Below are 24,004 nucleotides of genomic sequence, written 5' to 3'. Positions count from 1 at the left end.
TGTCATACAGGCATTCAATTTTGAGGCCTCATTTACTGCTTTGTTGCTTCTGTAAATATGTGTGGCTGCCAAACCCAGTCAGATACACTGATAAACATATTGCCTGTTGCTGAAACAAGCAAGGAAAAAAAACTGTTTTCTGACAAGCTTGAGTTCAAAGCTAAGTCCTGTGTATTATTTAAAGGTCAGAATGTTGTGGTCCTGCTCACATTTTCAGTTGATTGTGATAACTTTGCACTCAAAGAAGAAAATTCAGAAATTTTTTGTCAGTCATAATTAGTTGCGCTGATCAGGTCAAATGTGAACAAGTCATGTAAAAGAATAAATTCTCATTATTGATTTAAGTTGCTGCCATAAAATAATGTTAAAATATAAAGTTGTCTACATGACTAATGTGTTCCAAAAAAGGCATTGTTAAGTTTTCATTTTTAGTTTAATAGACCCAATGATAAGTGTTTGACTTACTGGTGGAACTTCCAGAATTCACAAAGCCTTTCATTAAACCACATATCGCTCCCATGTATTGGTTTACGTACTCATAGACACTTGACACGATTGCATTTAATGATTAATCCTGCACTTATGGGTGTAGGCTAATTTTGAGTCCAGTGAAAATACTTTCTGTAATTTTTAGGTTCCTCCCATCCATCACATAATGCACTGCCTTCCTCAAATACTTTTCCACATAGAAGAGGTTGATAAACAGTGGACAGATTGTTTTTTGTATTACACAGTTGCCAATGAAATGACTCATTTCATTGCTAAAATTTTATCCAGTTTGTCCAGTCACAGAAGGAAGTAGTTTGCTCAGCTTTTGCTTCAAGACAAGCACAATTTTGGGGGTAAAATTGTAGATAAATTGTTGTGAGCACTGCACACGTGGCTTGAAATTAATTGTTTCACAACCCCAATGTGAGCCATCTGATCTGATATGATTTAGAAAGTCTTAAGGGGCACACAATGAACTTACTTATCCACAATTGTTAGCAGAGACCTTTTTGGAAGCAGCCAGTTCAAGCCTATAGTTTTTACGCTTGTTCAGGGCCATTGGCTAATAAAACAGCAATCAAAAACCTTCTGTTGCTTGGTGTTTCTTCCAGATAGACAGATGTAAGTCTATTCGATGGGGCCTTTAAACAAGTTTTAATTTTCAAAAACCTGAAAATGTTTCTTGATTAATATGTTCTAAACAATTTTATGTATGGACAGAAGTTCAAGCCAATTCATGTATATGTGGGAAAAGAGGGCACTAATACTGGATTCATACAGTTCTACAAAGCTGGACTTACCATTTAATTTCTGTTTCCTTTTGAAAGGCTTTCCCTCCCAGGCCCTTTTAATTTGTCCTGTGGATCCTCTCATCTCCTGTAGTGGTGACCATGGTGGGAGATGGCCCCTGCTGGGCTCTTCTCCTCTGCTCACCAGCCATCCAGCAGATGAGCTTTCTGAAACCCAAAGGCAAACATACATGCTGGCTTATCAGAATGTTTAAACAGCCGGGGATGCTTGGAGAAAGCAGTGTCTGAAACAAAGCTGATCTAAACTTGCTTGTGAGCAAGACTGTCAGTGTCATTGTGTTTACACTGCATATCAGTTAGGCCTACAGCAATTACAGAAATGTTAATGCTCATCAGAGCTGCACATGTAGTCAACAGCTAAAGGTGAAGAGTAAGCACTTATAAACCTTGCTATGGTTTCTCTGTTTGATATTCAAAACCCATTATGAGTGGACTTTCTTTTAAATTACCAAATCAACAAAATAAATTAACAAAATCGTGTTTCATGAGGCTTAGGCAATATGCTAAAAAGGAAATGACAGTTCTTTTTTGTAGCTGAAATTGGGGATGCTCTGTGTCTCAGCTTTGGCTTCATACTATGATGAAACTGTTAAAACTATGACTCACGCTATGTTTGTACTCTTATTCTCACTATTTTTGTCTTGATATTTTAAAATTCCTCTAAATTTAAAATGGCAGGTATTAATTGAGAGATAAAAACAACACTGGCCTCCAGTGACTCAGGCTCCAGGCTTGTCTCTGTTTCACACAAACAGTGGGTCAGCGGACCAAAATATGCTAAAATAGCCAGACCAAGGGTAGACATATTCCTTCTTTAAATTATTTAAACTTTCCAGTACGATTGACTTGCATTTATGTACTTTTTGTCTTTTTTTTTTTTTTTTTTTGAAACCTGCGATCATTTAAAAAAAAATCATTAAGCAATTAGTTGGGCTGGTTGGACTAATAGGGCCAGCTTTAGAAATGAATATGTCTTTGAGTAGATCAGTGACCAGGGTGCACCATTGTTGCAATGGTAGAGATTTTGAAAGATGTGCATTACTATGCAGTATCTAAGCACAATAAGGGCCCTATTTAAGTGATCTATGTGGCGCCAGGTGGTTGGTGGATGGTGCTATGTGTGCACTATGCGTTCCAAGAGTGTTAAGCCTCAATGTGTTATTTAGAGAGTATGTAATCAGAGCGTAAGCTATGGCATGTGGCTCAAAGAGGCAGTCATAAGGCACCTAATTATTCATTGGTGTGTTTTTGAGTGACATCAGTCAAACCAATCAGAGTGCCACACGTCATTCCCTTTAAAGCCCAACTTGTTCCAGGACTGGTGCATTGCTATTTCAGTGGTGCATGCATTGAACTTGGTCGAAGCGAGTGCTTCTCATCTGAAGAAACAAACATCCTTATGTTTATATAAGGGCTGGGCAGGCATACACCGAAGCCATTGAAGGTGAAGCAAGCCTGGGAGGACTTGGTGGCAAATGTTTCCATGTTTTCGGGTATAATTAAAACCGTAATGCAATGCTGCACATCTGCTCTTCTGCTTGATGTATGCTTTAAATAGCACTTCACATATGAAACCACTGACTGAAGACCAGCCTCTTCTTTGTCTGTAGTGCAAATGATTTTGGTGTGGCAAAAAGCAATGTGCCATGGTTTTGCCAGACCACTCCCCATAACATAGGCAGCAGGAACAGATGGGGTTCAAGTTCACTTGCTAAGCCAGTTGAGGGTGTGTGTCATGAAAATGTCGTTTGGGTCAACTTGAAATTAGGCAATGACCTGACCTTGACCTAGCGCCAGCTTGTGCCATGCTTAAATACAGCTTAGTAGATCAAGCATTTTATAATTTCCTTCTTACAATTTATTTTGCCAGTGCATTTATTTAGAAGATATATGTCAGTACCTCCAGAGAAATGTATCCCCTCTTTTTCAAACAAGGTGAGTGGTAGAAATTTCCATTAACTGACCGAAGTGTGTGCTGATCAGTTAATTTTGTACATGGCACGAAATATATTTTAAGAAAAATTAGGGGATTTATTTTTTTAATTGAAATTCTTTAATTTGGAACATTGTTACATGGTTCAAATTTATACTGACAGGCAGCACAGTGGTGCATTGGTTAGCACTGTTGCCTCACAGCAAGAAGGTTTTGGGTTCGAGTCTCAGCGGATGTGTGATCTTTCTGTGTGGAGTTCGCATGTTCTCCTTGTGCCTGCGTTGGTTCTCTCCGGGTACTCTGGCTTCCTCCCACAGTCCAAAGACATGCAAATGGGGACTTGGCTAATTGGAAACTCGAAGTTGACCTTACAGTAAGTATGACTGTGAGTGTGAATAGTTGTCTGTCTCTATATGTTGGCCCTGCGATGGACTGGCGACCTGTCCAGGGTGTATCCCGCCTCTCGCCCGGAAGCCGCTGGGATTGGCTCCATCCCCTCAGTGACCCTAAAAACGGGATAAGCGGAAGACAATGGATGGATGGATGGAAATTTATACTGACAGAACAAATATTACAAGAACCACCACATAATATTTCAGATGAGGATAACATCCACGGATTAACAACATTTGTTGACATGCTGTCCACCCCTGTCTCAAACTGGCCAGATTTGTTAACACTGATGATGCACAGTCCAATCATGTACCAGTGAGTTTTGTTTTAATTTCCAATCTTGCTACAGGCATTAATGAGTTACTTCTTTGCATCTTTTGTTTACCAACTTGATCAAAAATAAAATTTTAATTGATCCATCTGCTTGTACTCAATATGTGTTCTACTATGACTGTCTTTACTCTGAAAAAAATGTTTCCTCTTAGAGATTAGTTTTGTAAAAAAATAGAAAAGAAAAGCAAAAATTGGACCTGTCTATCAACAGGATGATTAATTTTTTTTTTACCCTGGTGCCTTAACATGGTTTTATTATGGCTCAACCTGCTTGTTGAAGCCTGTCCCAGCAGCTTTCGTGTGTGAGGCGGGATTCAACCTGGACGGGTCACCAGTGAGTGTGAATGGTTGACTGTCTTATATGTGTTTGCCCTGCAATGGACTGCCAAACCGGCCAGGGTGTACTCTGCCTCTCGCCTGAAGGCTGCTGGGATAGGCTCCAGCCTCCCGTGACCCTTAACAGGATAAGTGGTAGAAAATGGATGGATGGATGGATGGATGGATGGATCACAAAATGATTCTATGTGGTCACAATATAATATCTAATGTGGCTATTTTGCTCCCACAAAATCAAAGAAAGGGTGAAATCTTGATAACTTAAGGTTACTTTTTTGATAACAGTTTTGAAATGTTTTTGAACTGTAGGGTAGCAGGGTATCTTTGGACTCATCCATTGTTATTTTCTTCCACAGCATGTGGCCGTGGTTTCTACAAGTCTTCCTCCCAGGACCTTCAGTGCTCTCGTTGTCCAGCACATAGCTTTAATGACCATGAAGGCTCTTGGCGTTGTGACTGCGAGGATGGCTACTATCGAGCTGTCTCTGACCCTCCTTCTGTGGCCTGTACAAGTAAGTCTGGCTTGGCATTCGTTGGAAAACATGACACAGATTACTTGTAGGGAATCTGAATTTAAACACACATGTTGGCGGAAAACATACTCTGGAGGCCATGCCACCCCTTCCCTGTCAGTCAGGAATGCCCCAGATGTGTACCATAGCTATGTATGCTATGCTGTATATGTATGTCTATGTGGCTATATATGTTTTTATGAGTTCAACAGTAATTTCATTTAATATAACATCTACCAAATAATGATGAAAATCGGAAGTAGGCCAAGTCAGAATGACTGTACGGCAAAATGAAAATGGTGCGGAGATAGTACCTAAATAGCAGAATTGTGTAGCCTCAAACTGTTTTTTTTTAATGAATCAAACCAGTTAATCAAAGAGATGATTATTGGACTTGTATAGAGGTGAGAGAGGAGTTTGTAATATTGTAAAATTCACATGAAAAATATATCTCCAAACTCTTCATGCAGAATAGAGGCAACTATACAAATCCTTTTCTAAACGACAGGTCCATTACTCAGTTTTCCAATGATCCTAATCGGACATTACCACATCACTCTACCATTCCAACTGATCAAGGGCAGGACACACATGCATTGGTAAAAAAGAGGAGGTGCCCCCTCTTTGCAATGTCCTCTAGCTGTTCCTTTGTGCGTGATCACCTTTGCTAAGTAAAGCAGCACGGTAATAACTGAAGTTGCCTAATGCACGCTTTCCATTATTCATTTTCATTAACTTTGAGTCCACACTTTATGACCTCATACCATTACATGTAAATATGTATTTTTAACTTGAATGAATAACTTCATCTTCCCCCTCCTCATTCACCTACGACAAGCTTTCCATTAGTGCATTTCCTCAGTCCTTGCTGGATTAAGTCAGTGTGACCAATAGTCACTATATTTCCTTTTTTCAAGCCATCATCCTGACCAGAAGTGAATAGTAATTGAAAATGAATTTGCACTGGCTGAACAAATAGCTTGACTGACAGACTTTGTAAAATATGGGTTTGTAAAGCTACCATATCCTCAGCCTTAGCAAAACAGTGAGATGAATTTCTGGCACACAGAGATTAAGAATGTCTCTATGAGGATTTAAGAGGAAATGAGATGTAGATGTAATGTGGGTACATGAATATCCAATCTGTGCTGAATAAAGAAGGAAGAAGAGGGTGTGGGTGGGTTTTTTTGTTTGTACAAGCCATTCATATGTAAAGTTGTGAGAAATGAGACACAAATATTGAGACTGATATGGGGAAGCATTTTGTTGAGAGGCAGGGCAGCGACTGAAGTTGTTGACATGTTGGGGAGTGGGCATCAATCATACAACAGCTCTGACCACTTCTACTCTGAACCCCTGCCACCCTCCTCAAAAATGTGCCACATCAACAAGTTAATGTCTGTCAGAGTCTGTCTTGGCTCCAGTTGCTGGGGAACAGTGAGAGAATATCAGAGCCAGTGTTAATTTAGTATTAAACTTTTTTTAAGTTATTACAGGGGAAATGTGTCCTGGATCGTAGTGATGGACTGCCCCCTCAATGGATATGATCAGAAGTATGTACTCATTCACATGCCAATGGATTCATATTAATATTATACAGTGTCTCATAATTTTGAAAAGCCCACAGAGATATATCACAAATGTGTGTCAACAAAAAATAATCCAGCCAGATCTCCCTTAAAAAAGACAAAAACCTGAACAGAATTAAAATACTTTACATGTTTTAAATGATTCAGTGTGTTGTTCTACACATCCATCCATCCATTTTCTGCTACTTATCCTGTTAAGGGTCGCGGGGGGGCTGGAGCCTACCTCAGTAGCCTCCGGGTTTGAGGCAGGGTACACCCTGGACAGGTCACCAGTCCAATGCATATACACAGACACCAGTCACACTCACAGCCATGCCTATGGTCAATTTTGAGTATTCAATCAGCCTCGTCCCTATTTGCATGTCTTTGGACATTGGGAGCAAGCCAGACCAGTCCAGTACCTGGAGAGAACCCACGCAGGCACATGGAGAGCATACAAATTCCCCACAGAAAGACACTGTGCCCAAGCCGGGGCTCGAACCCAGAACATTCTTGCTGTGAGGCGACAGTGCTAACCACTGCACTACCGTGAAGCTTTTGCTCTATACAATCCACATCAATTGACAAACTGTCCTAGGTAAAAACAGCTGCTTGTGGTCTTTGCAGACACAAATTATGAAGGTGTTTATTTGCATAAAAAAACAGGAAAGTGAGTGATCCACTTCTGGATCAGTGAGGACACGTTTGGCCCTCTTTGGCCCAGTGCTGTAAGATTAATAATAGAGTAAGCACTGAAGATGGTACCAAAATTACTAAAAGTGACTTTCCATGAAATAGATTGACTGAAATTCATAGAAAGTAATTTCAAAACATATGCAATTTTTGTTGTTGTCCTGATAATGGGTTTGAAAATTTGCTGTAAATACCGCAGAAGGGGATCAAAAGTCAACAAACCAAATGCAGTTTCTTTACTAGGAGCTTGTGAAAAATGTGCATCCGCCATATTGGGCTGACTCTCACCTGAACAAGGCGATCTGAGGTTTGAGGGTAATGTTTTTTGATTGTTCTGGAGTGAGCAACACTATCTAGCCTTTCCTGTTGGAGACAAGTGATTGAAATGATGGTGAACCTACCTCTGGTGAAACTACCTCATGGAGTGACCACAATCAGACTGCTTCTCTGAGAATGTGGTCAATTGTGAATTTATCCTTCAGTTGTTGTTATTTTTATTCCAGTTTTGTTCCATCATGCACACTCTGGAGACTGGGCTGACATTGAAAACAAAGTTCTTGCCAAGTCCAATCGTGATTTTGGGATAGTAATGTTGAACTAGAGAGGAAATCCTGGTTATAGCAAACCAACAACAGTTGGAGACCCTTTAGTCAAGAACTCTTCAGCATTGCCTCTCACATGGGTATTGCTGCAGCCCCATCATTAGAGGCTAGGTCAAAGGGTCTCGGCACACATTTGTATTGTGAGGATTACCTCACGGGTGATTTGAATACCATTCTCCCCTGCTGCTGCTCTCCCACATAGGTCCCCAATTAGAACACAGCCAGCTATTAGAGTGTGGAGGTTTAAGGCAGCCCAGAGCACCCTCAGGGCTGATAAGCACCAGATTCTTACCTCCTAACTTGGATTTACTAAGGTCTGTATGATAAAGTTGGACTTTGAAACATGATTGAAAATTATCATCTTCCAAACAAAGTTTTTGATCATTAAATGTTATGAATTCTTCTGTGCAGCTGAAAGCTTTCTCTGTCTGTTTTTACAGTTCTAAGCGCAAAATCACAGACTAAAAAATGCCATATTAATATGCAAATGATTTAGCAAGAAACATAAAATGGGTATGCACATATTCCATGTTTATACATGACAACAAAACACTCACAGGCCCACTAACACATGCTTGGTTACAGTGGCAGTGTTGGAAGGAAGCGAGCAGGTGATTGAGACATTGCAGGCTGTGGGGGCTCTGCCCGGCTAATCCGTGAAATGAAACTTGACTGAGAGGAGGGGTAAGAGGAGAGAACATGAAAGGTTAAGACAGAGTGGGGGAGTAGGAGATGGCAAAAAGGAGAGCAACAAGCCCTTGAACTATAAGGATGAATAGAAAGACAGATTGTGGAGGGCTCAGGATACTTTGCAGATCTGTGCTGTAGGTAAAGTAGGGGCAGAAGAGTTAAATTTTCCTCAATCCAGATTGGGAGAAATAAAGATATGCCAGGCAAGAAGAAAGTACTGGAGAGTTCATACCTTTCAAACCAATTAAGTTGTAAGATGTCTGATCATGTCTAGAGAATTTCTATGGATTTCTGAAGAATATATCATTTGTAGCCCTTTCCTGATTTAATTTTAGATTTGATTCTCTAGGAACAAGTTCAAGTTCACCTTGAAATTATTTGTGGTGTTGCACCTTCTGCATTTTACAAGTATTTGTTTGAATCACGACAACAAGGTCTTAAGAGAGAAGTTCAATCTGTTGAAAAGATGCTGGTTTGATGAATCTGAAAATAACTTAGTGACAAAATGAGGCCTTTAAAAAAGAAAGAGACATATTGCTTGCAGTATAGGGTCTAATTCATACAGATCTGGGGTCACTGTGATCTAATTCCCTTGTAGCTGAGAATCTGCTGCTTTGATCTGTGGTATATAGTAACACTTGTGTCAAACTCGTACAAACATGAAATGTTATTATCAATTACCATGGAAATGCTAAAATAAATGAAAGGTAAAGGCTAAAGGTTTATGATAGTGGTGGGAGCCGTGTGTGTGTGTGTGTGTGTGTGTGTGTGTGTGTGTGTGTGTCCTGGTGCGCACAAGTACGTTGGTGTCTAAGTGAATGTGTTGAGGCACACAGTTCTTTTATCTGTGAGGAAGAATAAGAGCATGTCTTGTTGAGTGTCAGTACCAAGTCTGGAGTCGAGTGGTGGTATCAGACAGTCAGACCTCTCCACTTCACCTGCCACAGGTGGCTCTTTCATCTTCCCAGTCTCTTTATCTCACCAAATCATCATGAATATGGATGTCTCCATTGAGTCTTTGGTTCTAATGGGTGGAACAGGAAAACAACCAAGTGCTGTATAAATTAGCCTGAGTATCATGATAGCAGTTTTGGGTCTATGCATATTTATGACCTATTTTGTCAATATGACATATGTAATGAGTTGAGAGGTCCCTCTCTGAGATTCTCTCAAAACATGTTTCCTGGGAATACAAAACAGATTAAATCTCCCAGCGAAAAAGTATGTTCTTAGAAAATTCCTTAGCAAACAATACAAGTCATATGATCTTTCATGTGATGTGGGGAGTTCTATATCAAAATCTGGACCATATAAAACATGGAACTGGAATATGAAAGCTTTGAGCAGCAGTTTTTCATTGTTATACACAATGAGCCAGTCTAGTAATATGAATGTAGACATTTACTGGGAAACCGTCAACGGCCCTATATGCTTTTGACATACATTTAGTTTAGATAATGTCAAATTTTACATCCCTGTTACTGTTAATGTTTATGAAGTCTGTCAAACCTTTTCATTTCTTTTGGACATAATTAAGTGTCTCCTGTTTGTGTGTAGACTATGTATATATTTTGGAGGAGAGCCAGAAAAGTCAGTGTCTCTTGCTGAGATAGTACTATTGCAGCATGAACAAACTTGTGCTTTTAAACATTCTATCCTATCAGCTGCTGGAGAAAAAAATAAAAAGGGAAATAACCAGCAATATTGGACATCCATCCATCGTCATCTTCCGCTTATTCCTACACATTAAGGGTCGCAGGGGGGCTGGAGCCTATCACAGCGTCAACGGGCGAGAGGCAGGGTACACCCCGGACAGGTCGCCAGTCCATCGCAGGGCCAACACATAGAGACTAACAACACTCACATTCATACCTATGGTCAATTTAGAGTATTCAATCAGCCTAGTCCCCAATTGCATGTTTTTGGACTGTAGGAGGAAGCCGGAGTACCCAGAGAGAACCCATGCAGATATGGGGAGAACATGCAAACTCCACACAGAAAGATCCTGTGCTCGAGCCGGGACTCGAACCCGGAACCTTCTTGTTGTGAGGCCACAGTGCTAACCACTGCACCACCGTGCAGCCCAATATTGGACATATTTGTCAGTTATTTAATACTGACATTGCACCCTCTCTTTTGGAGGCATTGAACCCACAACATAGTAGCTATTGTCTTTAGCTTTAAAAAGTCATAACATGACAGCAAAAGCTAGAATGTTCATTGATGAGCACTGTCCTTTTTTGATGAAACAAATAAATACAAAAATAATGATAAAATTATTTCAAACTTACCAAAAAAACATTGCCTTGGAGCATTGATAACTATATTTCTCAGAAGAAAGTTTATAACCAAATCCCTCAGATGCCTGTGGTGAATCATCACAGTATAGTCTTTACTTGAAGGGCTTTGAAACATATTTCAAAATATATATTTCATAAGAAAATAGAAAGCTTTCTGGATATTTGTATTTTAAATAAAGGGTCTAATGGGAAAAAAAAATACAACCAATATATAGATCCATACCAGCCTATATGCCGGCTAGGGTGCACAGTAGGACTGCAACTAACGACTATTTTAATAATCGACTACTCACCGACGATTGAAACGATTAGTTGACTAATCGGATATTTATTCATTTTTTCTTAAATTTAGCATGAAGTTGATTTAATTATGTGGCAAATGATAATAAACACAAGAAAGATGGGTACAATGAAAAATACATCTTTTATTGAATTGATTAATTTAAAGTACGTTTGTCAGGCACAGTCTGGCATAACGCTCAAGCTCTCTTTTTTAGCGAAAATACGCTTATAAAATGTACAATGTATGTCATTAAAACCGTACTGGCTTGAATATTACTTGAATCTCACGAGGCGAGTCAGACTCCGTTTCGTCCAACTGCCCGATGTGCTTTCTCTTTAAATGTTTGTGCATCATCAAGGTACTGCCATGATACGCAAGGTCTGCTTTGCAAACTTTGCAAGTAGTCTTTTTATTCGCCGTATCCAGGCTAAAATGCTCCCAAACTTTAGAAGTTTTGGTACGCGTACCTGATGTTGACGCTGCCATTTCTGTATGTTACCGCTCAGAGACAGAGACGCTATTGCGCATGAGCGACTCTCGGGAGAGATTAAAATCAAGTGAGATGCCTCACTCTGTTGGAAAAATGCGTCTGGCGACAATAATCTATAATAGAAATAGTCGACAATGAATTCCATTGTCGACTATTTCTATTATAGATTTTTGTCAACAGCGTTGACTAATCGTTGCAGCCCTAGTGCACAGATATGAGAACTGTTGAGATCAGAAATTTAGAACTTGACATAAACTACATGTTTGCAAAGTAAATGCACTATTATAAATAAATGAGACTGCTCAACATTGTAGTACAGTGTGGCATGTTCTTGTGCACTGCCTCTTTAATGACAATTCATTATAAATCTCTGACAAACTCTGACAATGAAATTATTCTCTGGGCTCTACTCCTTGATTTCACAGTCTTTTCTGCCTGACCTTAGTACCTGCCAGAGCTGACTTCCCTTCAGTGTACTTGTACATTTTTTTTTCTAGGTCTCAGTATCATTATAATTGAGTGTCAGTGTTTGGCTCTAGGGCTGAGCTGACATGTCCCATAGTGTTTTTTTTCCTCTCAAAGGACAGTGAAAGAACAGATCCAGTCAATGCGCACTCTTGGCTGTCACTACTTGGCACTTGGTTATTTAATTCTGGCTTACTCTGTGTCCACCTTTGACAGGACCTCCCTCGGCACCACAGAACCTGGTCTACAACATCAACCAGACCACTGTTAGCTTGGAGTGGAGCCCACCAGCTGACACGGGTGGTCGCAATGATGTCACCTACAGAGTTATATGCCGGCGCTGCAGCTGGGAGCCTGAAGAGTGTGTGCCTTGTGGACCTAATGTGGGATACTCTCCTGCACAGTCAGGATTAGTGGACTCTTATGTGACCATCATGGACCTGATTGCCCATGCCAACTACACTCTGGAGGTTGAGGCTGTCAATGGGGTATCGGACCTAAGCCGCACGCAGAGACTGTTTGCTGCAGTTAGCATTGCCACTGGTCAAGCAGGTAAGGCATCCTGCGTAAAAGTATTTAATCTTTCCCTGCCAGCTTAAAACAAAAGAAAGTTTTCAGTCACTTCAGGCTTTTTTGAACAGATTCACTTATCTTTCAGGACTATTTTGTGCCAAGGCTATGAAAAAACTGAACACATGAAAAAAAGAGCAAAGCCTCTTTTTTATTCTATTTTTTTTCAAACAACACCTGAATGAGGGTTGATGTCATGAAAAACTGTCTTTTTTCAAACAAAAAGATGAAAAAGGTGTTTGTTAAGGTAAGGGGTTTTCATGCATAAATTTGATTTGAGCTCTTTTAAAAACAGAATTACCACAGATCATAACCCGACATATTGCATTTTTTTGAAAATAATTTCCAGTTTTATTGGATTACATTAGATCAGATCCAAGCATTGTTGTCACACAAGAGAAGGGAATTTGGTTCTACTCTAAACATGTTGGGTGCATTGTATCAACAATATGACAAGAAGCAGCATTTACAGTTACCAGCCCAAGGTAAATATGTAACTATACAGTGTGGATGTAATGATAACTGTTGAACTGAAAATTGTTGCAATAATTCAGAATTACCTATATTTTTTTGGTCCATGGGGGAAATAGTTAATGTTCACATAGTTCACAACAATTCTATTTCAATATAAAATGAAAATCTGAAATATCACTTCACTTCAATCACTAAACAGAAATATGTAAAACAGCACAAAACAGAAAACAACTTCCATACAAAGAGCATAATTATGTTAACATGAATAATAATGCTGTCTGCATTGTTAGCTGAATATTTGCTCAGAATATTGAAGTGGATTTATTTTACATCATTATAATTGGTCAAGAGTGAACAGTTGTATTTTTGCTCAAAACTTTGCACTGTTGAGTCAAACTAGAGAAGAAGTGGGTGGATGGATGAAGTGCTCTTCATATAGTTGCAGCATTTAACCAACCATAGTATTGCAAGTTGACACCTGTCAGGCCCAATCATAAAGGATTTTATTTGGCCGTTGTACTGAAGGGCAGTTGTTACACACCATTGAGGCACCATTTTAGCTGCTATGTGCATTTTAATAGTAAATTAGCAGAGTAAATGAGTTGTAAGAGTCAGATAGTAATGTTTGAAATGGTCAAATTTTGAACCTCTGACATTTAAATGATTCCCCATCATTAGCTAAGCATCATACTCAGAGGTTAAAAGCTAGTTACATATTTGCAGCGGGGTTTGACGGAATCCAATGTCAATAGAACTAATGTATTTTTTGTGGTGAGAGAGTACTTTTTTTTATTCATTATTTCCATGGATCCTCCTCAGAAGAGCTCTCTTTCATGCTTGAGCATCCATGAAACACACTTGGCCCAAGACAATGGTGATTAAAAGAAGCCCTGCTGCAACAAGAGTACAGAGGCTGTTGCTGAATGTTTGACTAAAGAAACATCTTCTTCAATGTGATAGGGAGTCATGTGCTGCTCTCTTATTCAGGATTATTGATATAATTACAGTACTCTCTAAACATGCTTACTTTTTCACCTTAATGTACAGTGCATATTAAACTGTGATCTGTGCAGTTCTGGGAATTATGAATTATGCATTTCTTTAGGCTTGATTCAAATCTTAGAAGTACTGAGGATATGAGGACTATATCCCGGGGACATTTAAAAAAACAAAACAAAACAAACAAAAAAATGACCTGCAGGAAAAAGTTTGGAAATAAAAAATGTAATAACTTGTCTTTTACAGTTACTAGTAATTGGAAATGGCTTCTTTACAACAGACAATTACAAAGGAATATTGAACCAGTAATTATTGGGAAACTGAGTTATATAGAGGTAGTGTCATGCCTTCCATTGTGAATTAGTGGCACTATTTAAAATGTCATTTTTCCCCCAAAATGTTTCATAGGTCTGGTTGGATTTAATCGGCGAGTTATTAATTCAATATGCAAAGTCAGAATGATTTTGCAGTTAATATTTTTCAATAATCATCACTATCGTTACATTTGACTTTTTTATTAAAACAACCCAAAGATCCCATGATTTTGCCCTTAGTATTTGATGGTATTATTGTGAAATTTGCACAACAAATCCTACAATACTTTGAAATCGCATAAATGAAATATCCTAAGTTTATCTTTTTATATTTTATATATTTTATTTTTTTTATTTATATTCTCAGCTCATTCAAGGCAGGGTGACCCACTCCATCTGTTCATACAGCTCTGAAATAGATATATTGGGAACTAGTAACAACTGGACATTTTGTGTGTATTTCCTTTTTTGAACCAGTGACTTCAATAATTTTGCGGAACTGCTAATGTTTGTTATTACAAAAATAGTAGGTAGTTGTTTCCTTTTTTGTAGAAAGTGGAAGTTGCATTGTGTAGATAAAATGAAGAAAATAGATATAAAAACAAACCAACAATTCATCCAACAACAAAACAAACAAACAAAAGAACAAACCTGAATGCCTAAAAAGACCCAAACACACTGTTTCAAAGAAATTAATATTTTGAATTTCCCCAATGGGGATCAATAAAAAATTATCTTATCTTATTTTATTTTGGTATTCATCAACATTTTTGTAACTCTTTCCTTTCCATAGGCAGTGCTGCCAACAAAATCTATACCGACCCCTGACACCTTGTACCACATGTGTAAAAGTCATATACGCATAATTATTGCTTGCCACTATGATAAATTCAAGTTTTAATCTCTAGTATACTTTTAAGAGTAAAAAGAGTCCTCTTTCAATTTTAAAGTTTTGAAATATAACAGCTCTTGCTGAATTAACTGGTAATCCCCAGTTTTAAGCTTTAGATTAGGTTCATTAATAAATGTGAAAGTGGTACAGTATCTATAACAGCTTAAGTCATGTGTTGTTTTCTACATGAATTTTAATAAAGAATCCTTTAGTAGTTATTAAAATACAAAGGATTATTTTTTGTCAGGGAAAACTGGAATATGTAAACCGATTCTTAAAACTATTTAGTACCTTGAGATTATACTTTATTAGACTTCATTTGTGTGAACTGGGTCACCTCTCCTGAGTTTGTGAGCAGTGATCGGATTTTAAGAGTGGATTATAATAATAAAATTTAGATACAAATGATTGGCCTGTAAGCTTTTAAATGACATAAGAAAATCAAGAGATCTTCAGTGGAGACACTTTGCAGTGTTTACTTGGTGGTGCACATCACAGATGATACAAAGTTAATGACATCAGCTCTCTCCTTCCATGCCTTTAATGTACCGGCCTCTGTCACAACACTTTTAACACTAGAAAATACATGTTTCTTTAACTCAAGTCTTTTTTTTCTCTTTGCATTGTATTTACAAGCTGACAGGAATTTAGTAGTAATATTGACCCCTTATATGCTTGATGTGAGTGAAAGAGGAGAAGAAACATGGGATAGAGTGGATTTTGAATCTAAGAAACTGAGCTCAGGCTGAATGAATATCAAAGTTGTCGCTGATAGTTGCACAAACACACACATATCTTTCATCAAGCTCTCTGGTGTATTTTCTTTTGTTATGTGCAGCTGAAAAGCAAAATGCTTACTTGAAACAGAAAAGGATATTGTCACATGTTTAATGTTAATGTAGAAATCACTGATAATTGTTGAGCTATTATTGAATGCACTTTAAGACCTATGTGACCCCCTGCAGGACAATATGTTTAAGGTTAATGTGGAAAAAACAGTTAATAAATACTGTTGAAATATTATTGAAACGTAGGCTATTTCATTTCATCTGAAAGTTCTTTTTTGACCAAACAGACACTGATACAACGAGCTTAAAGTCTACTTCCATTGGCTAAATATGCCACTGAATCATAATGCACACTTTGACTGCTGGCTAAGGAGGTGTAGGCCTGTCAGTGAAATCAATGATCATAAAAAAATTGCGATAGGCCTCCGGACCCAAGCTTGAAGACTTTTTTCAAAACTTGGCCCATTAGAATTTTAATTGAATACCCCGCTCTAAATCAACCGTAGGTATGAATGTGAGTGTGAATGTTTTTCTGTCTATGTATGTTGGCCCTGTGATGGACTGGCAACCTGCCCTGGGTGTACCCAGCCTCTCGCCCAAAAGCTGCTGGGATAGGCTCCAGCCCCCCACGACCCTTAACAGAAATAAGCGGAAGAAAATGAATTAATGGATTGATGGATGGATAAACATGTCCAAAAATCTCTGTATGCTCCAGTATTTGTCCTTCTAGGTTGATGTTTACAGTCTTATTCCCATGTTGAACAAACATCAACTATATATTTCGGGGCTTACGGTTCTGCTCACTAGCCATTCCAGTATCCAGTGCTCTCTGGGTCTGGCTCTTTAGTATTTTAAAACTGGGACCTCAGGCCCTCCTAAAACAATTGCTGCTTCCTGAAAAGCATGCATGACCACTCATAATAAAATGACTTATCAAGGCTTTTATGGCTCATCATTCAGAATTAATTAACCTTTGCATGGTTAAGCACTAGAGCCCCATAACTGTGAAATAACTTTAAAAAAGAGAAGCCCTCTCCCTCTATATCTCCACCTCCTGCATGATATTCAACATAGATCTATGGGAATGAGCATGCAGTGTGTGAATACAGATGGTGATCCATCTAATGAGGACCCCCCCCCCCCCCCAAAAAAAAACCCCAAAACTTATTTGAAGTGAGGCTGGAGTCTAGCAAGGCCCTGAGTGCTTATTGTTCCCAGTAACCTAATTACCTCTTAGCTCTGTCTAAAATGAGTTTATTTGGAGGATGCAAGTTCAATCAATGAGCTTTATTCCTCCAACCCCATTCTTGTAGCATTTGAGTAGAAATTTGCCATGTTGATGATTTTCACAGCCTTTGCTGCTGTTTTACACTTGAATTTAAGAGTGTGTTTCAATCAGCCCCCATTGTTAGTCAACTGTGTTGCAGAGCTTCCCTCACAGGCCCTGTGCACCTTAGCTTTCTTCAAGTGCACTTGTAAACAAGGCCTTTTGTTCTTTGCACAATGGTGTGGGCACTGCTCATGGAATAACTATTAATATTTATTGAAATGGGTTCACATATCTGAGCCTGAAAAATCACTGTGGAGAAGGGCATGGAAATAGGAGTTGTAGGTTGCTTAAGGGGAAGGCTACAGGGTGTGCATGTTTGCGTTTTTATACATGCTATGTATACATTAAGCTGTGAAATGGGATTTAGTTATGATCAACAAGAGGTAATATCATTATAATAAATGCGAAGTACACCCTGTGTGAATTGATTTTGATGGCAACTGCCTGTTTTATCCAGCTGCACAAAGCCTTGAACTTTTACAGTAGAAAAGATGTGTTCTAAAATATCTTTGTGCTTTATGGTTGAGTGAGATTGGAAAAAAACAAAAATAACTCATCAATTCCTTAATGAAATGCCACACAATATTTTTGATACATGTGGGTCTTATCCCTTTGCCAATTTCCCCCTTTAAATATTTTACAGCATAAAAAAACAACTTCATGTCTGTCAGGTTTCAAAATTTCAGCTCTGAATTATTATATTTCCTTTGTGTAAATTGAGTGTGACCTCCATTCACAACACTATTCTCTCCAGTAATTTCTGAGGGTGATATTAATTTTGTTCCAGAGGATGGCAGCTTGCTTATACTTTATTCAAACAACCAGACTTGTGCAATTATGTTGTGTTTTATATACGGGATAGCAGTGGTAGTACACCATTGCACACACTCTGCAATGACTTTCATAAAATGGAGCCTCACCTTTGACTGCATCATTTTTACATCATCACAGCCATGGCATAAGGTTGTCTATGGTCCCAGCAGCAATTAATTAAAATTTCTTTGAAATGGCACCAATTGACCTGCTGCATGCAGCCCTAGTCCTGGCACACACTAACACACAGCTTGTTTCTACTGTGTGGAACATTACACATTCACTGCCAACTTTATTAGATTATATGCATACGCATTGGTTCTCTAATGCTAAAGATATTAACCCTCAGTCACCATAATTTGGCGTAGAAAGAGGATTTTTTCGATACTACAGAACTGAAGAAATTCAATTACTGCTAAAAAAAAGCTTGAGGATTGGAACCCTGCTTTAGCCATGAATAATATATTTTTTACTTTGTCCTGAAAATCTTCCTCCATACATTGGATCTGTAAGTTGTGTACCTGACAGTAAACAGCAATTTTATATTGCATAAATCACATTAAGTGTCTCGTTAAACAATTTTAACTTGTTATTGTCTGAGAGCGATGCATTAGTCTACCTGCATTCAGTTTAGGCTTATGCCATGTTTAATGTATTACAGGTTACATTATGGTTGTATTCCTGTAAACATTACACCAGCAAGCAAGATTACTATTACATGAAATTACATGTAATGACATGGGCTGTAAAATGTGCAAATTTGACTAAAAATGTCTTTGAATGCCTAGCATGCAATGACCATTCGTCCATACCTATCTGATAAGAGGGAGATATGCTCATCTCACATCAGACTAATATAAAAAATCCAAACAGGCAATCTATTACATTTTAGGCATTATTTTTTCCATTTGTTGTGCAGCACTGTGAGGGTAGGATGATGTTGTCATTCCCCTCAAGCACAAACCTACTTCAACATTCAAAGAGAACAACTAGTTATTCCCCTCAGTGCAATCTTACAATTTACATTCTTGTGAGCCTTATTTTTTATTTTCTTTTGCACTAAGCACTTTGATCTTAAAAGACCCTCTAACTTTGGATTGCATGACACACAAATACTCCCATTTTGTTTGGCTGCTGTTGTCATAGTGCTTTTTACTGCCCTCCAGCAGCTCCCTGCCTGGAGTTTAGAGAGGATAGCAGAGTTTGATCATTATTTACCTCTACAAGACAGCAGTGAGCATATACTGGAAATGTGAGCTGTGAAAATTTTCACTGAAGCTCCTCAAACGTAATTTATATTTGAGTACTTTATTGACACTTTCATTGCTATTGTTCAGTGCATTTCAGACAGTAACACTTAAAGAACATTACAGATCCCCTTTTGTCCTCTAATCTGCCATCGTGGCCTTAAACATAAAGATTGATTGATTCTGCAGAGTCCCCAAAGACCAGTGTCATTTTCTAGTTAAGCAGATACTCCTTTGTGGCATTTGTCCTTGGTTTTACGTTACCTGGGAGCTTTCTTGTCTCTCCCTCCACATGCTCACAGTAATTTGATGAGAACTGGGCAAAGCAGGAACATTCAACAGCTGCAATAAAACTATGGTGGTCTCAAAGCAGCAGCTTTGCAGCAGAGCACTTAACCTGTAGCTTTTCTGAAAAATGCCTTCTGATTTGTCTGTCACCCAATCCGTCAGCAATGAATAATTTTCATGGACGGTGCACTTTAATTACTTTCCCATTTAAATGGCATTATCGTAGCCTATCTAGGTAATTAATCTCACCAAGTATCCTGTTTCAGCCTTTCATTGCTGGCAGTGGAGCTCCCTAAATCCCCCAGAATCTGCTGTGCTTGAATGAACCCTCCCTCATAGAAGCTGGCAATGCTTTGTTCCCCTTCACTTGGTACCCAATGCAGCCATTGGACAGTCCTTTCTCTCTGTGCAGCAGCTTGTCAGAGCAACGGGCTGTCTTGGAAAGGGTGCAAACAAACACATCCATAAACTGCTGTAGGCGAGGTCTTTTAGACACAGAATGCACCAAAGTTGCGGCCAGGTAGAGGCAGATATTTGCCATCTTGTCAGTGTGAGATGAAGGCATAATATTCCTCTTTTCAAAAAAGCAGACTCGTGGGCGTAAATGTGACATGATGTGCAGCTTGGATTTACATAGCAATAGAGGTGGCAATAAGTGTACCCTCGGAGGAGGAATATGAAGGCCAAAATTGACCCCCAATTTGCCGCACTCTGTCTACAACCTTGGACCGAGCTGCAAAAACTATTAGAAGTGGTTGTAAAATGTGGACATGTTCAGTCTTTGAAACAATGAAATTTGCTGTTTTCCCTATATTTCACTTGATGACATCCAAAAACCAACAAACACAATGACCTGATACTCAAACATACGTAGTCGGTGTTTCCAAACCCTGACATAATGTATGTCTCTATCATCTCCACTGTCATTATTGGAGTTCATTTTTGCTCACATTCCGTCCTCCAACGAGACATTCACTAGAACACTTAAATGTGTATTAACCTGCTGCTAGTCTTTCACAAATGATCTATTTTCTCCTGATAATTCTGTCTGTATGGGGTTGATGCCACAGGTGGAGGATAGTAGTCCTAAAGAATTGAGCATGTACTGTAATGCCCTGACCATTCTAATACGTAAAAAAATCTAGTATTTGTTTGGTAAATTAGAGCTGGACAGAGAAGGGAGTCCTATGAACTTGATTTTTTGAATATTTTAATTAAAATGATTTTTTTTTCCTGCTGTGATACTGAAAGATAATAGAATCATAGTGTACTTAGACTGAAAAAGTGTAAATTTTTTTTCCCCCTTTTCTGTCATCTTTCAGACTAAATTGGAGTGATTTTTCAGTCACTGCCCCAAGCAAAGTGAGGGAAGTGTTGGATTGACCAAAATCTCTTATCCTGTAGGTAATTTCATACCCTGGTAATACACTATTAGTAATACATTTTATGAAAAAGGACATTTTTTAAAATAAATCCAATTAATAAATTACATAAAATTACCAAATGCACCTCATATTGTATATCAAATTATATTATCAACAAATCAAAAGTATTTACTCATTTAATTTTTCTTCTTTTAAAAATAGCTTGTCTTCAAATAATTGATCAAACATGCAACAAACTTTTAAGTATAAAGTGTTGACACAAAATATAAAAAGGCAAATAGTAAACACATTTAAAATATTTTGAAAAATAGATAAAATAAAATGGGACTCAAAAATATAAAAATATCTGAAAAATCTTTCTCTCTATCTATCTATCTATCTATCTATCTATCTATCTATCTATCTATCTATCTATCTATCTATCTATCTATCTATCTATCTATCTATCTATCTATCTATCTATCTATCTATCTATCTATCTATCTATCTATCTATCTATCTATCTATCTATCTATCTATCTATCTATCTATCTATCTCATGTGCTAGTGAAGCATGGTTGTGTGGACTTCCTCCTCTACCGTAGTAGGGGAAGGGTTATATGTACTATTTGATGTTATACTTGCAATGATGTAAAAGAAATAAATGAAGGGAGTTAGCTGTGGAAATTTTGCATAGTAAAGTTTGCTAGTAGTGTCAGATTTTCCAAACCAAACAATGTCCATATGGCAAAAAATATCCTCTTTAAGAAACAAAGGCTGTCATCTGATACTGGCTGGTCAGCGTTTGGCTTCCCATTTGCTATTTGTTTATCATGCTGTATATATTTCACCTACCTTTTTGTTGGTGTTTGGATGTGGTGCTACTAATTTGGTGCATTTAACTGAGTAGAATTGCTACGGTTATGAACACTTTTTTGGAAAATCGCAACATTCGGATGTTGACAGCTCAGGTGGGAATATGTGGAATTTGAAAATAGATAGTGCTGATTCACATTCAGCTTCATCCTATAGGCTGTGTTGTGCTGGTGCACCCCACATTAATTATTCAGACTGCTGTCAGGCAGTAGAAAGAGATTGTACGCCAGAAAAAAAACACATTGTTTCAGTCTGCTGTTTACCTAACAAAAATCAGCTAAGCTTTTTCCCCTCATATCTTCACCTTTCTTGAATTACCTCCTCCCTTAGTTGCCAGTTGAGACACCTGACAATTCATCTTTGCAGAAGTTGGCCTTAAAATCTTTTTGTCTGAGCTTCATTGCACTTAACTGTATTTGTTAGACTTTAAGTTTGTCTGAGTTTATTTTGCACCTCTTAAAACATTTCTGTAATCAAGTAAGGATTTCTCTGCAAGTGTCAAGCAAGAAGCTCAGACACTGACAAATGTTTGACAAGACTCTGCAACATAATTAGTTGTTGGCAGCAGGCTGGTAGAGTAGTTAGACAAACAAGTCACTAAAGGTGGCAAGTTCTGTCCACAGACTTTGTTCATCTCTCTATCTATCTATCTATCTATCTATCTATCTATCTATCTATCTATCTATCTATCTATCTATCTATCTATCTATCTATCTATCTATCTATCTATCTATCTATCTATCTATCTATCTATCTATCTATCTATCTATCTATCTATCTATCTATCTATCTGTCTGTATCTATATGTATCTATATGTATCTATATGTATCTATATCTATATCTATCTCTATCTCTCTATCTATATTCAGAGTTTGCATGATCTCCCTGTGCCTGTGTGGGTTCTCTCTGGGTACTCTGGCTTCCTCCCACAGTTCACACAAATTCAAGTTAGGTCAATGGGTGACTCAAAATTGGCCGAGGCTGTGAGTGTGAGAGGTTGTTTGCTTATTTTTGTGCTGACCCTGCAACGGACTGGCGATCTGTCCAGGGTGTACCCTGCCTCTCAACCAAAGTCAGCTGGGATAGGCTCCAGCCCCCCCTTGACCCCTAACGAATAAGAGGTTGAAGAAGAAAATGATGGATGGATGGAATGATTTCATCTGAAAGTGCATCGCCAGGTTAACGGCATAAGCTCCTGAGCCTCCTCCATGTCACAGAATGACGGGTCCTGAGCAGAGAGAATTCCCTCAGTGAAATTACAGACCTAAGGGACAGATGATGAGAAATATCATTGTCAACAAAAATGGAACTCTAATGCATTCCTTCTCAGGTTTGTTAGATACTTATTAATGTCTCGCTCAGTGAGTGCCACTAATTAATGTCGTCAGTCTGGTGTAACAGATGAAGTTCAGGACAAATAATCGTGTGACCTGAGTACAAAGGAGATGCAATGACAATATACATATGTAGAAGTGCGATGGACCGTTCAGAGTGCATTGGTCTTAATCAGAGCAACAAAACTCATATTGTGTCAGGGAATTGTGTCTGATTATTAATCCTCCCCTTAAGTATCAATGTGTTTTTTTCTTGGTATGTTTTTTTTGCACCTTCGGCACATTTGATTTCTTGCAAAAAATAGGATCATATTAATAGGGGAGACTGAAAACCACATCTTGAAGCTGTGAAAGCTTTATGCCTAATAAATCATTGTAGTTTATGAAGTTTTCAATCTTATGAGCTAATTTTACTTGCACACTAAATAATTGCTGTAAAAATCAGTTCAGAATCAGTTTACTGACTGAAAGGCTCATCTCTGCCTTTGCTACTGTAGCTGCTGTTGGCACATCACAGATACATACTTGTGTGCTTCTTTCACTAGAGTAAAAGTGGACTCAAACATACATCGTGCATGTTTTATATATATGGTTCCTCCATACAAAAATGGCAACAAGCAAACTGGAATGCTCATTCAAATTCATGACGATTACTGTTTTATCATATTGCATCCCTGAATATTATTGCAATATCTAAATGGGAGATAATGGCACAATGACAGTCTCTTTGGTTTGCATCTGCAGAGAATTTGTCATGCGTAGCAATCCAAGTCTCTGTTGAGGCTTTGAAGGGCTATCTGCTGCTAACCATGCTGTTG

General features: G+C 38.3%; 1 protein-coding gene across 2 annotated transcripts in view; it reads left to right on the top strand.

Annotated features, from left to right (window-relative positions):
- epha7 (eph receptor A7) overlaps window positions 1–24,004 on the top strand; it is a 102,252-nt gene that overhangs the window by 15,569 nt on the left and 62,679 nt on the right. For both annotated transcript variants that reach the window (XM_086190211.1, XM_086190212.1), the window contains exons 4-5: window positions 4,650–4,805; window positions 12,113–12,448. In XM_086190211.1, the coding sequence (XP_086046337.1) occupies window positions 4,650–4,805; window positions 12,113–12,448 (492 nt within the window). The remainder of the gene's footprint in view (window positions 1–4,649; window positions 4,806–12,112; window positions 12,449–24,004) is intronic.

The sequence above is a fragment of the Aulostomus chinensis genome, chromosome 20, assembly GCF_037954235.1.
Source record: "Aulostomus chinensis isolate RoL2024-O1b breed Wild chromosome 20, RoL_Achi_v1.0, whole genome shotgun sequence".
Classification (NCBI taxonomy): Eukaryota; Metazoa; Chordata; class Actinopteri; order Syngnathiformes; family Aulostomidae; genus Aulostomus; species Aulostomus chinensis.
Note: the sequence above shows the minus strand (reverse complement) of the source record. Positions and strands in the feature narration are given on the sequence as shown.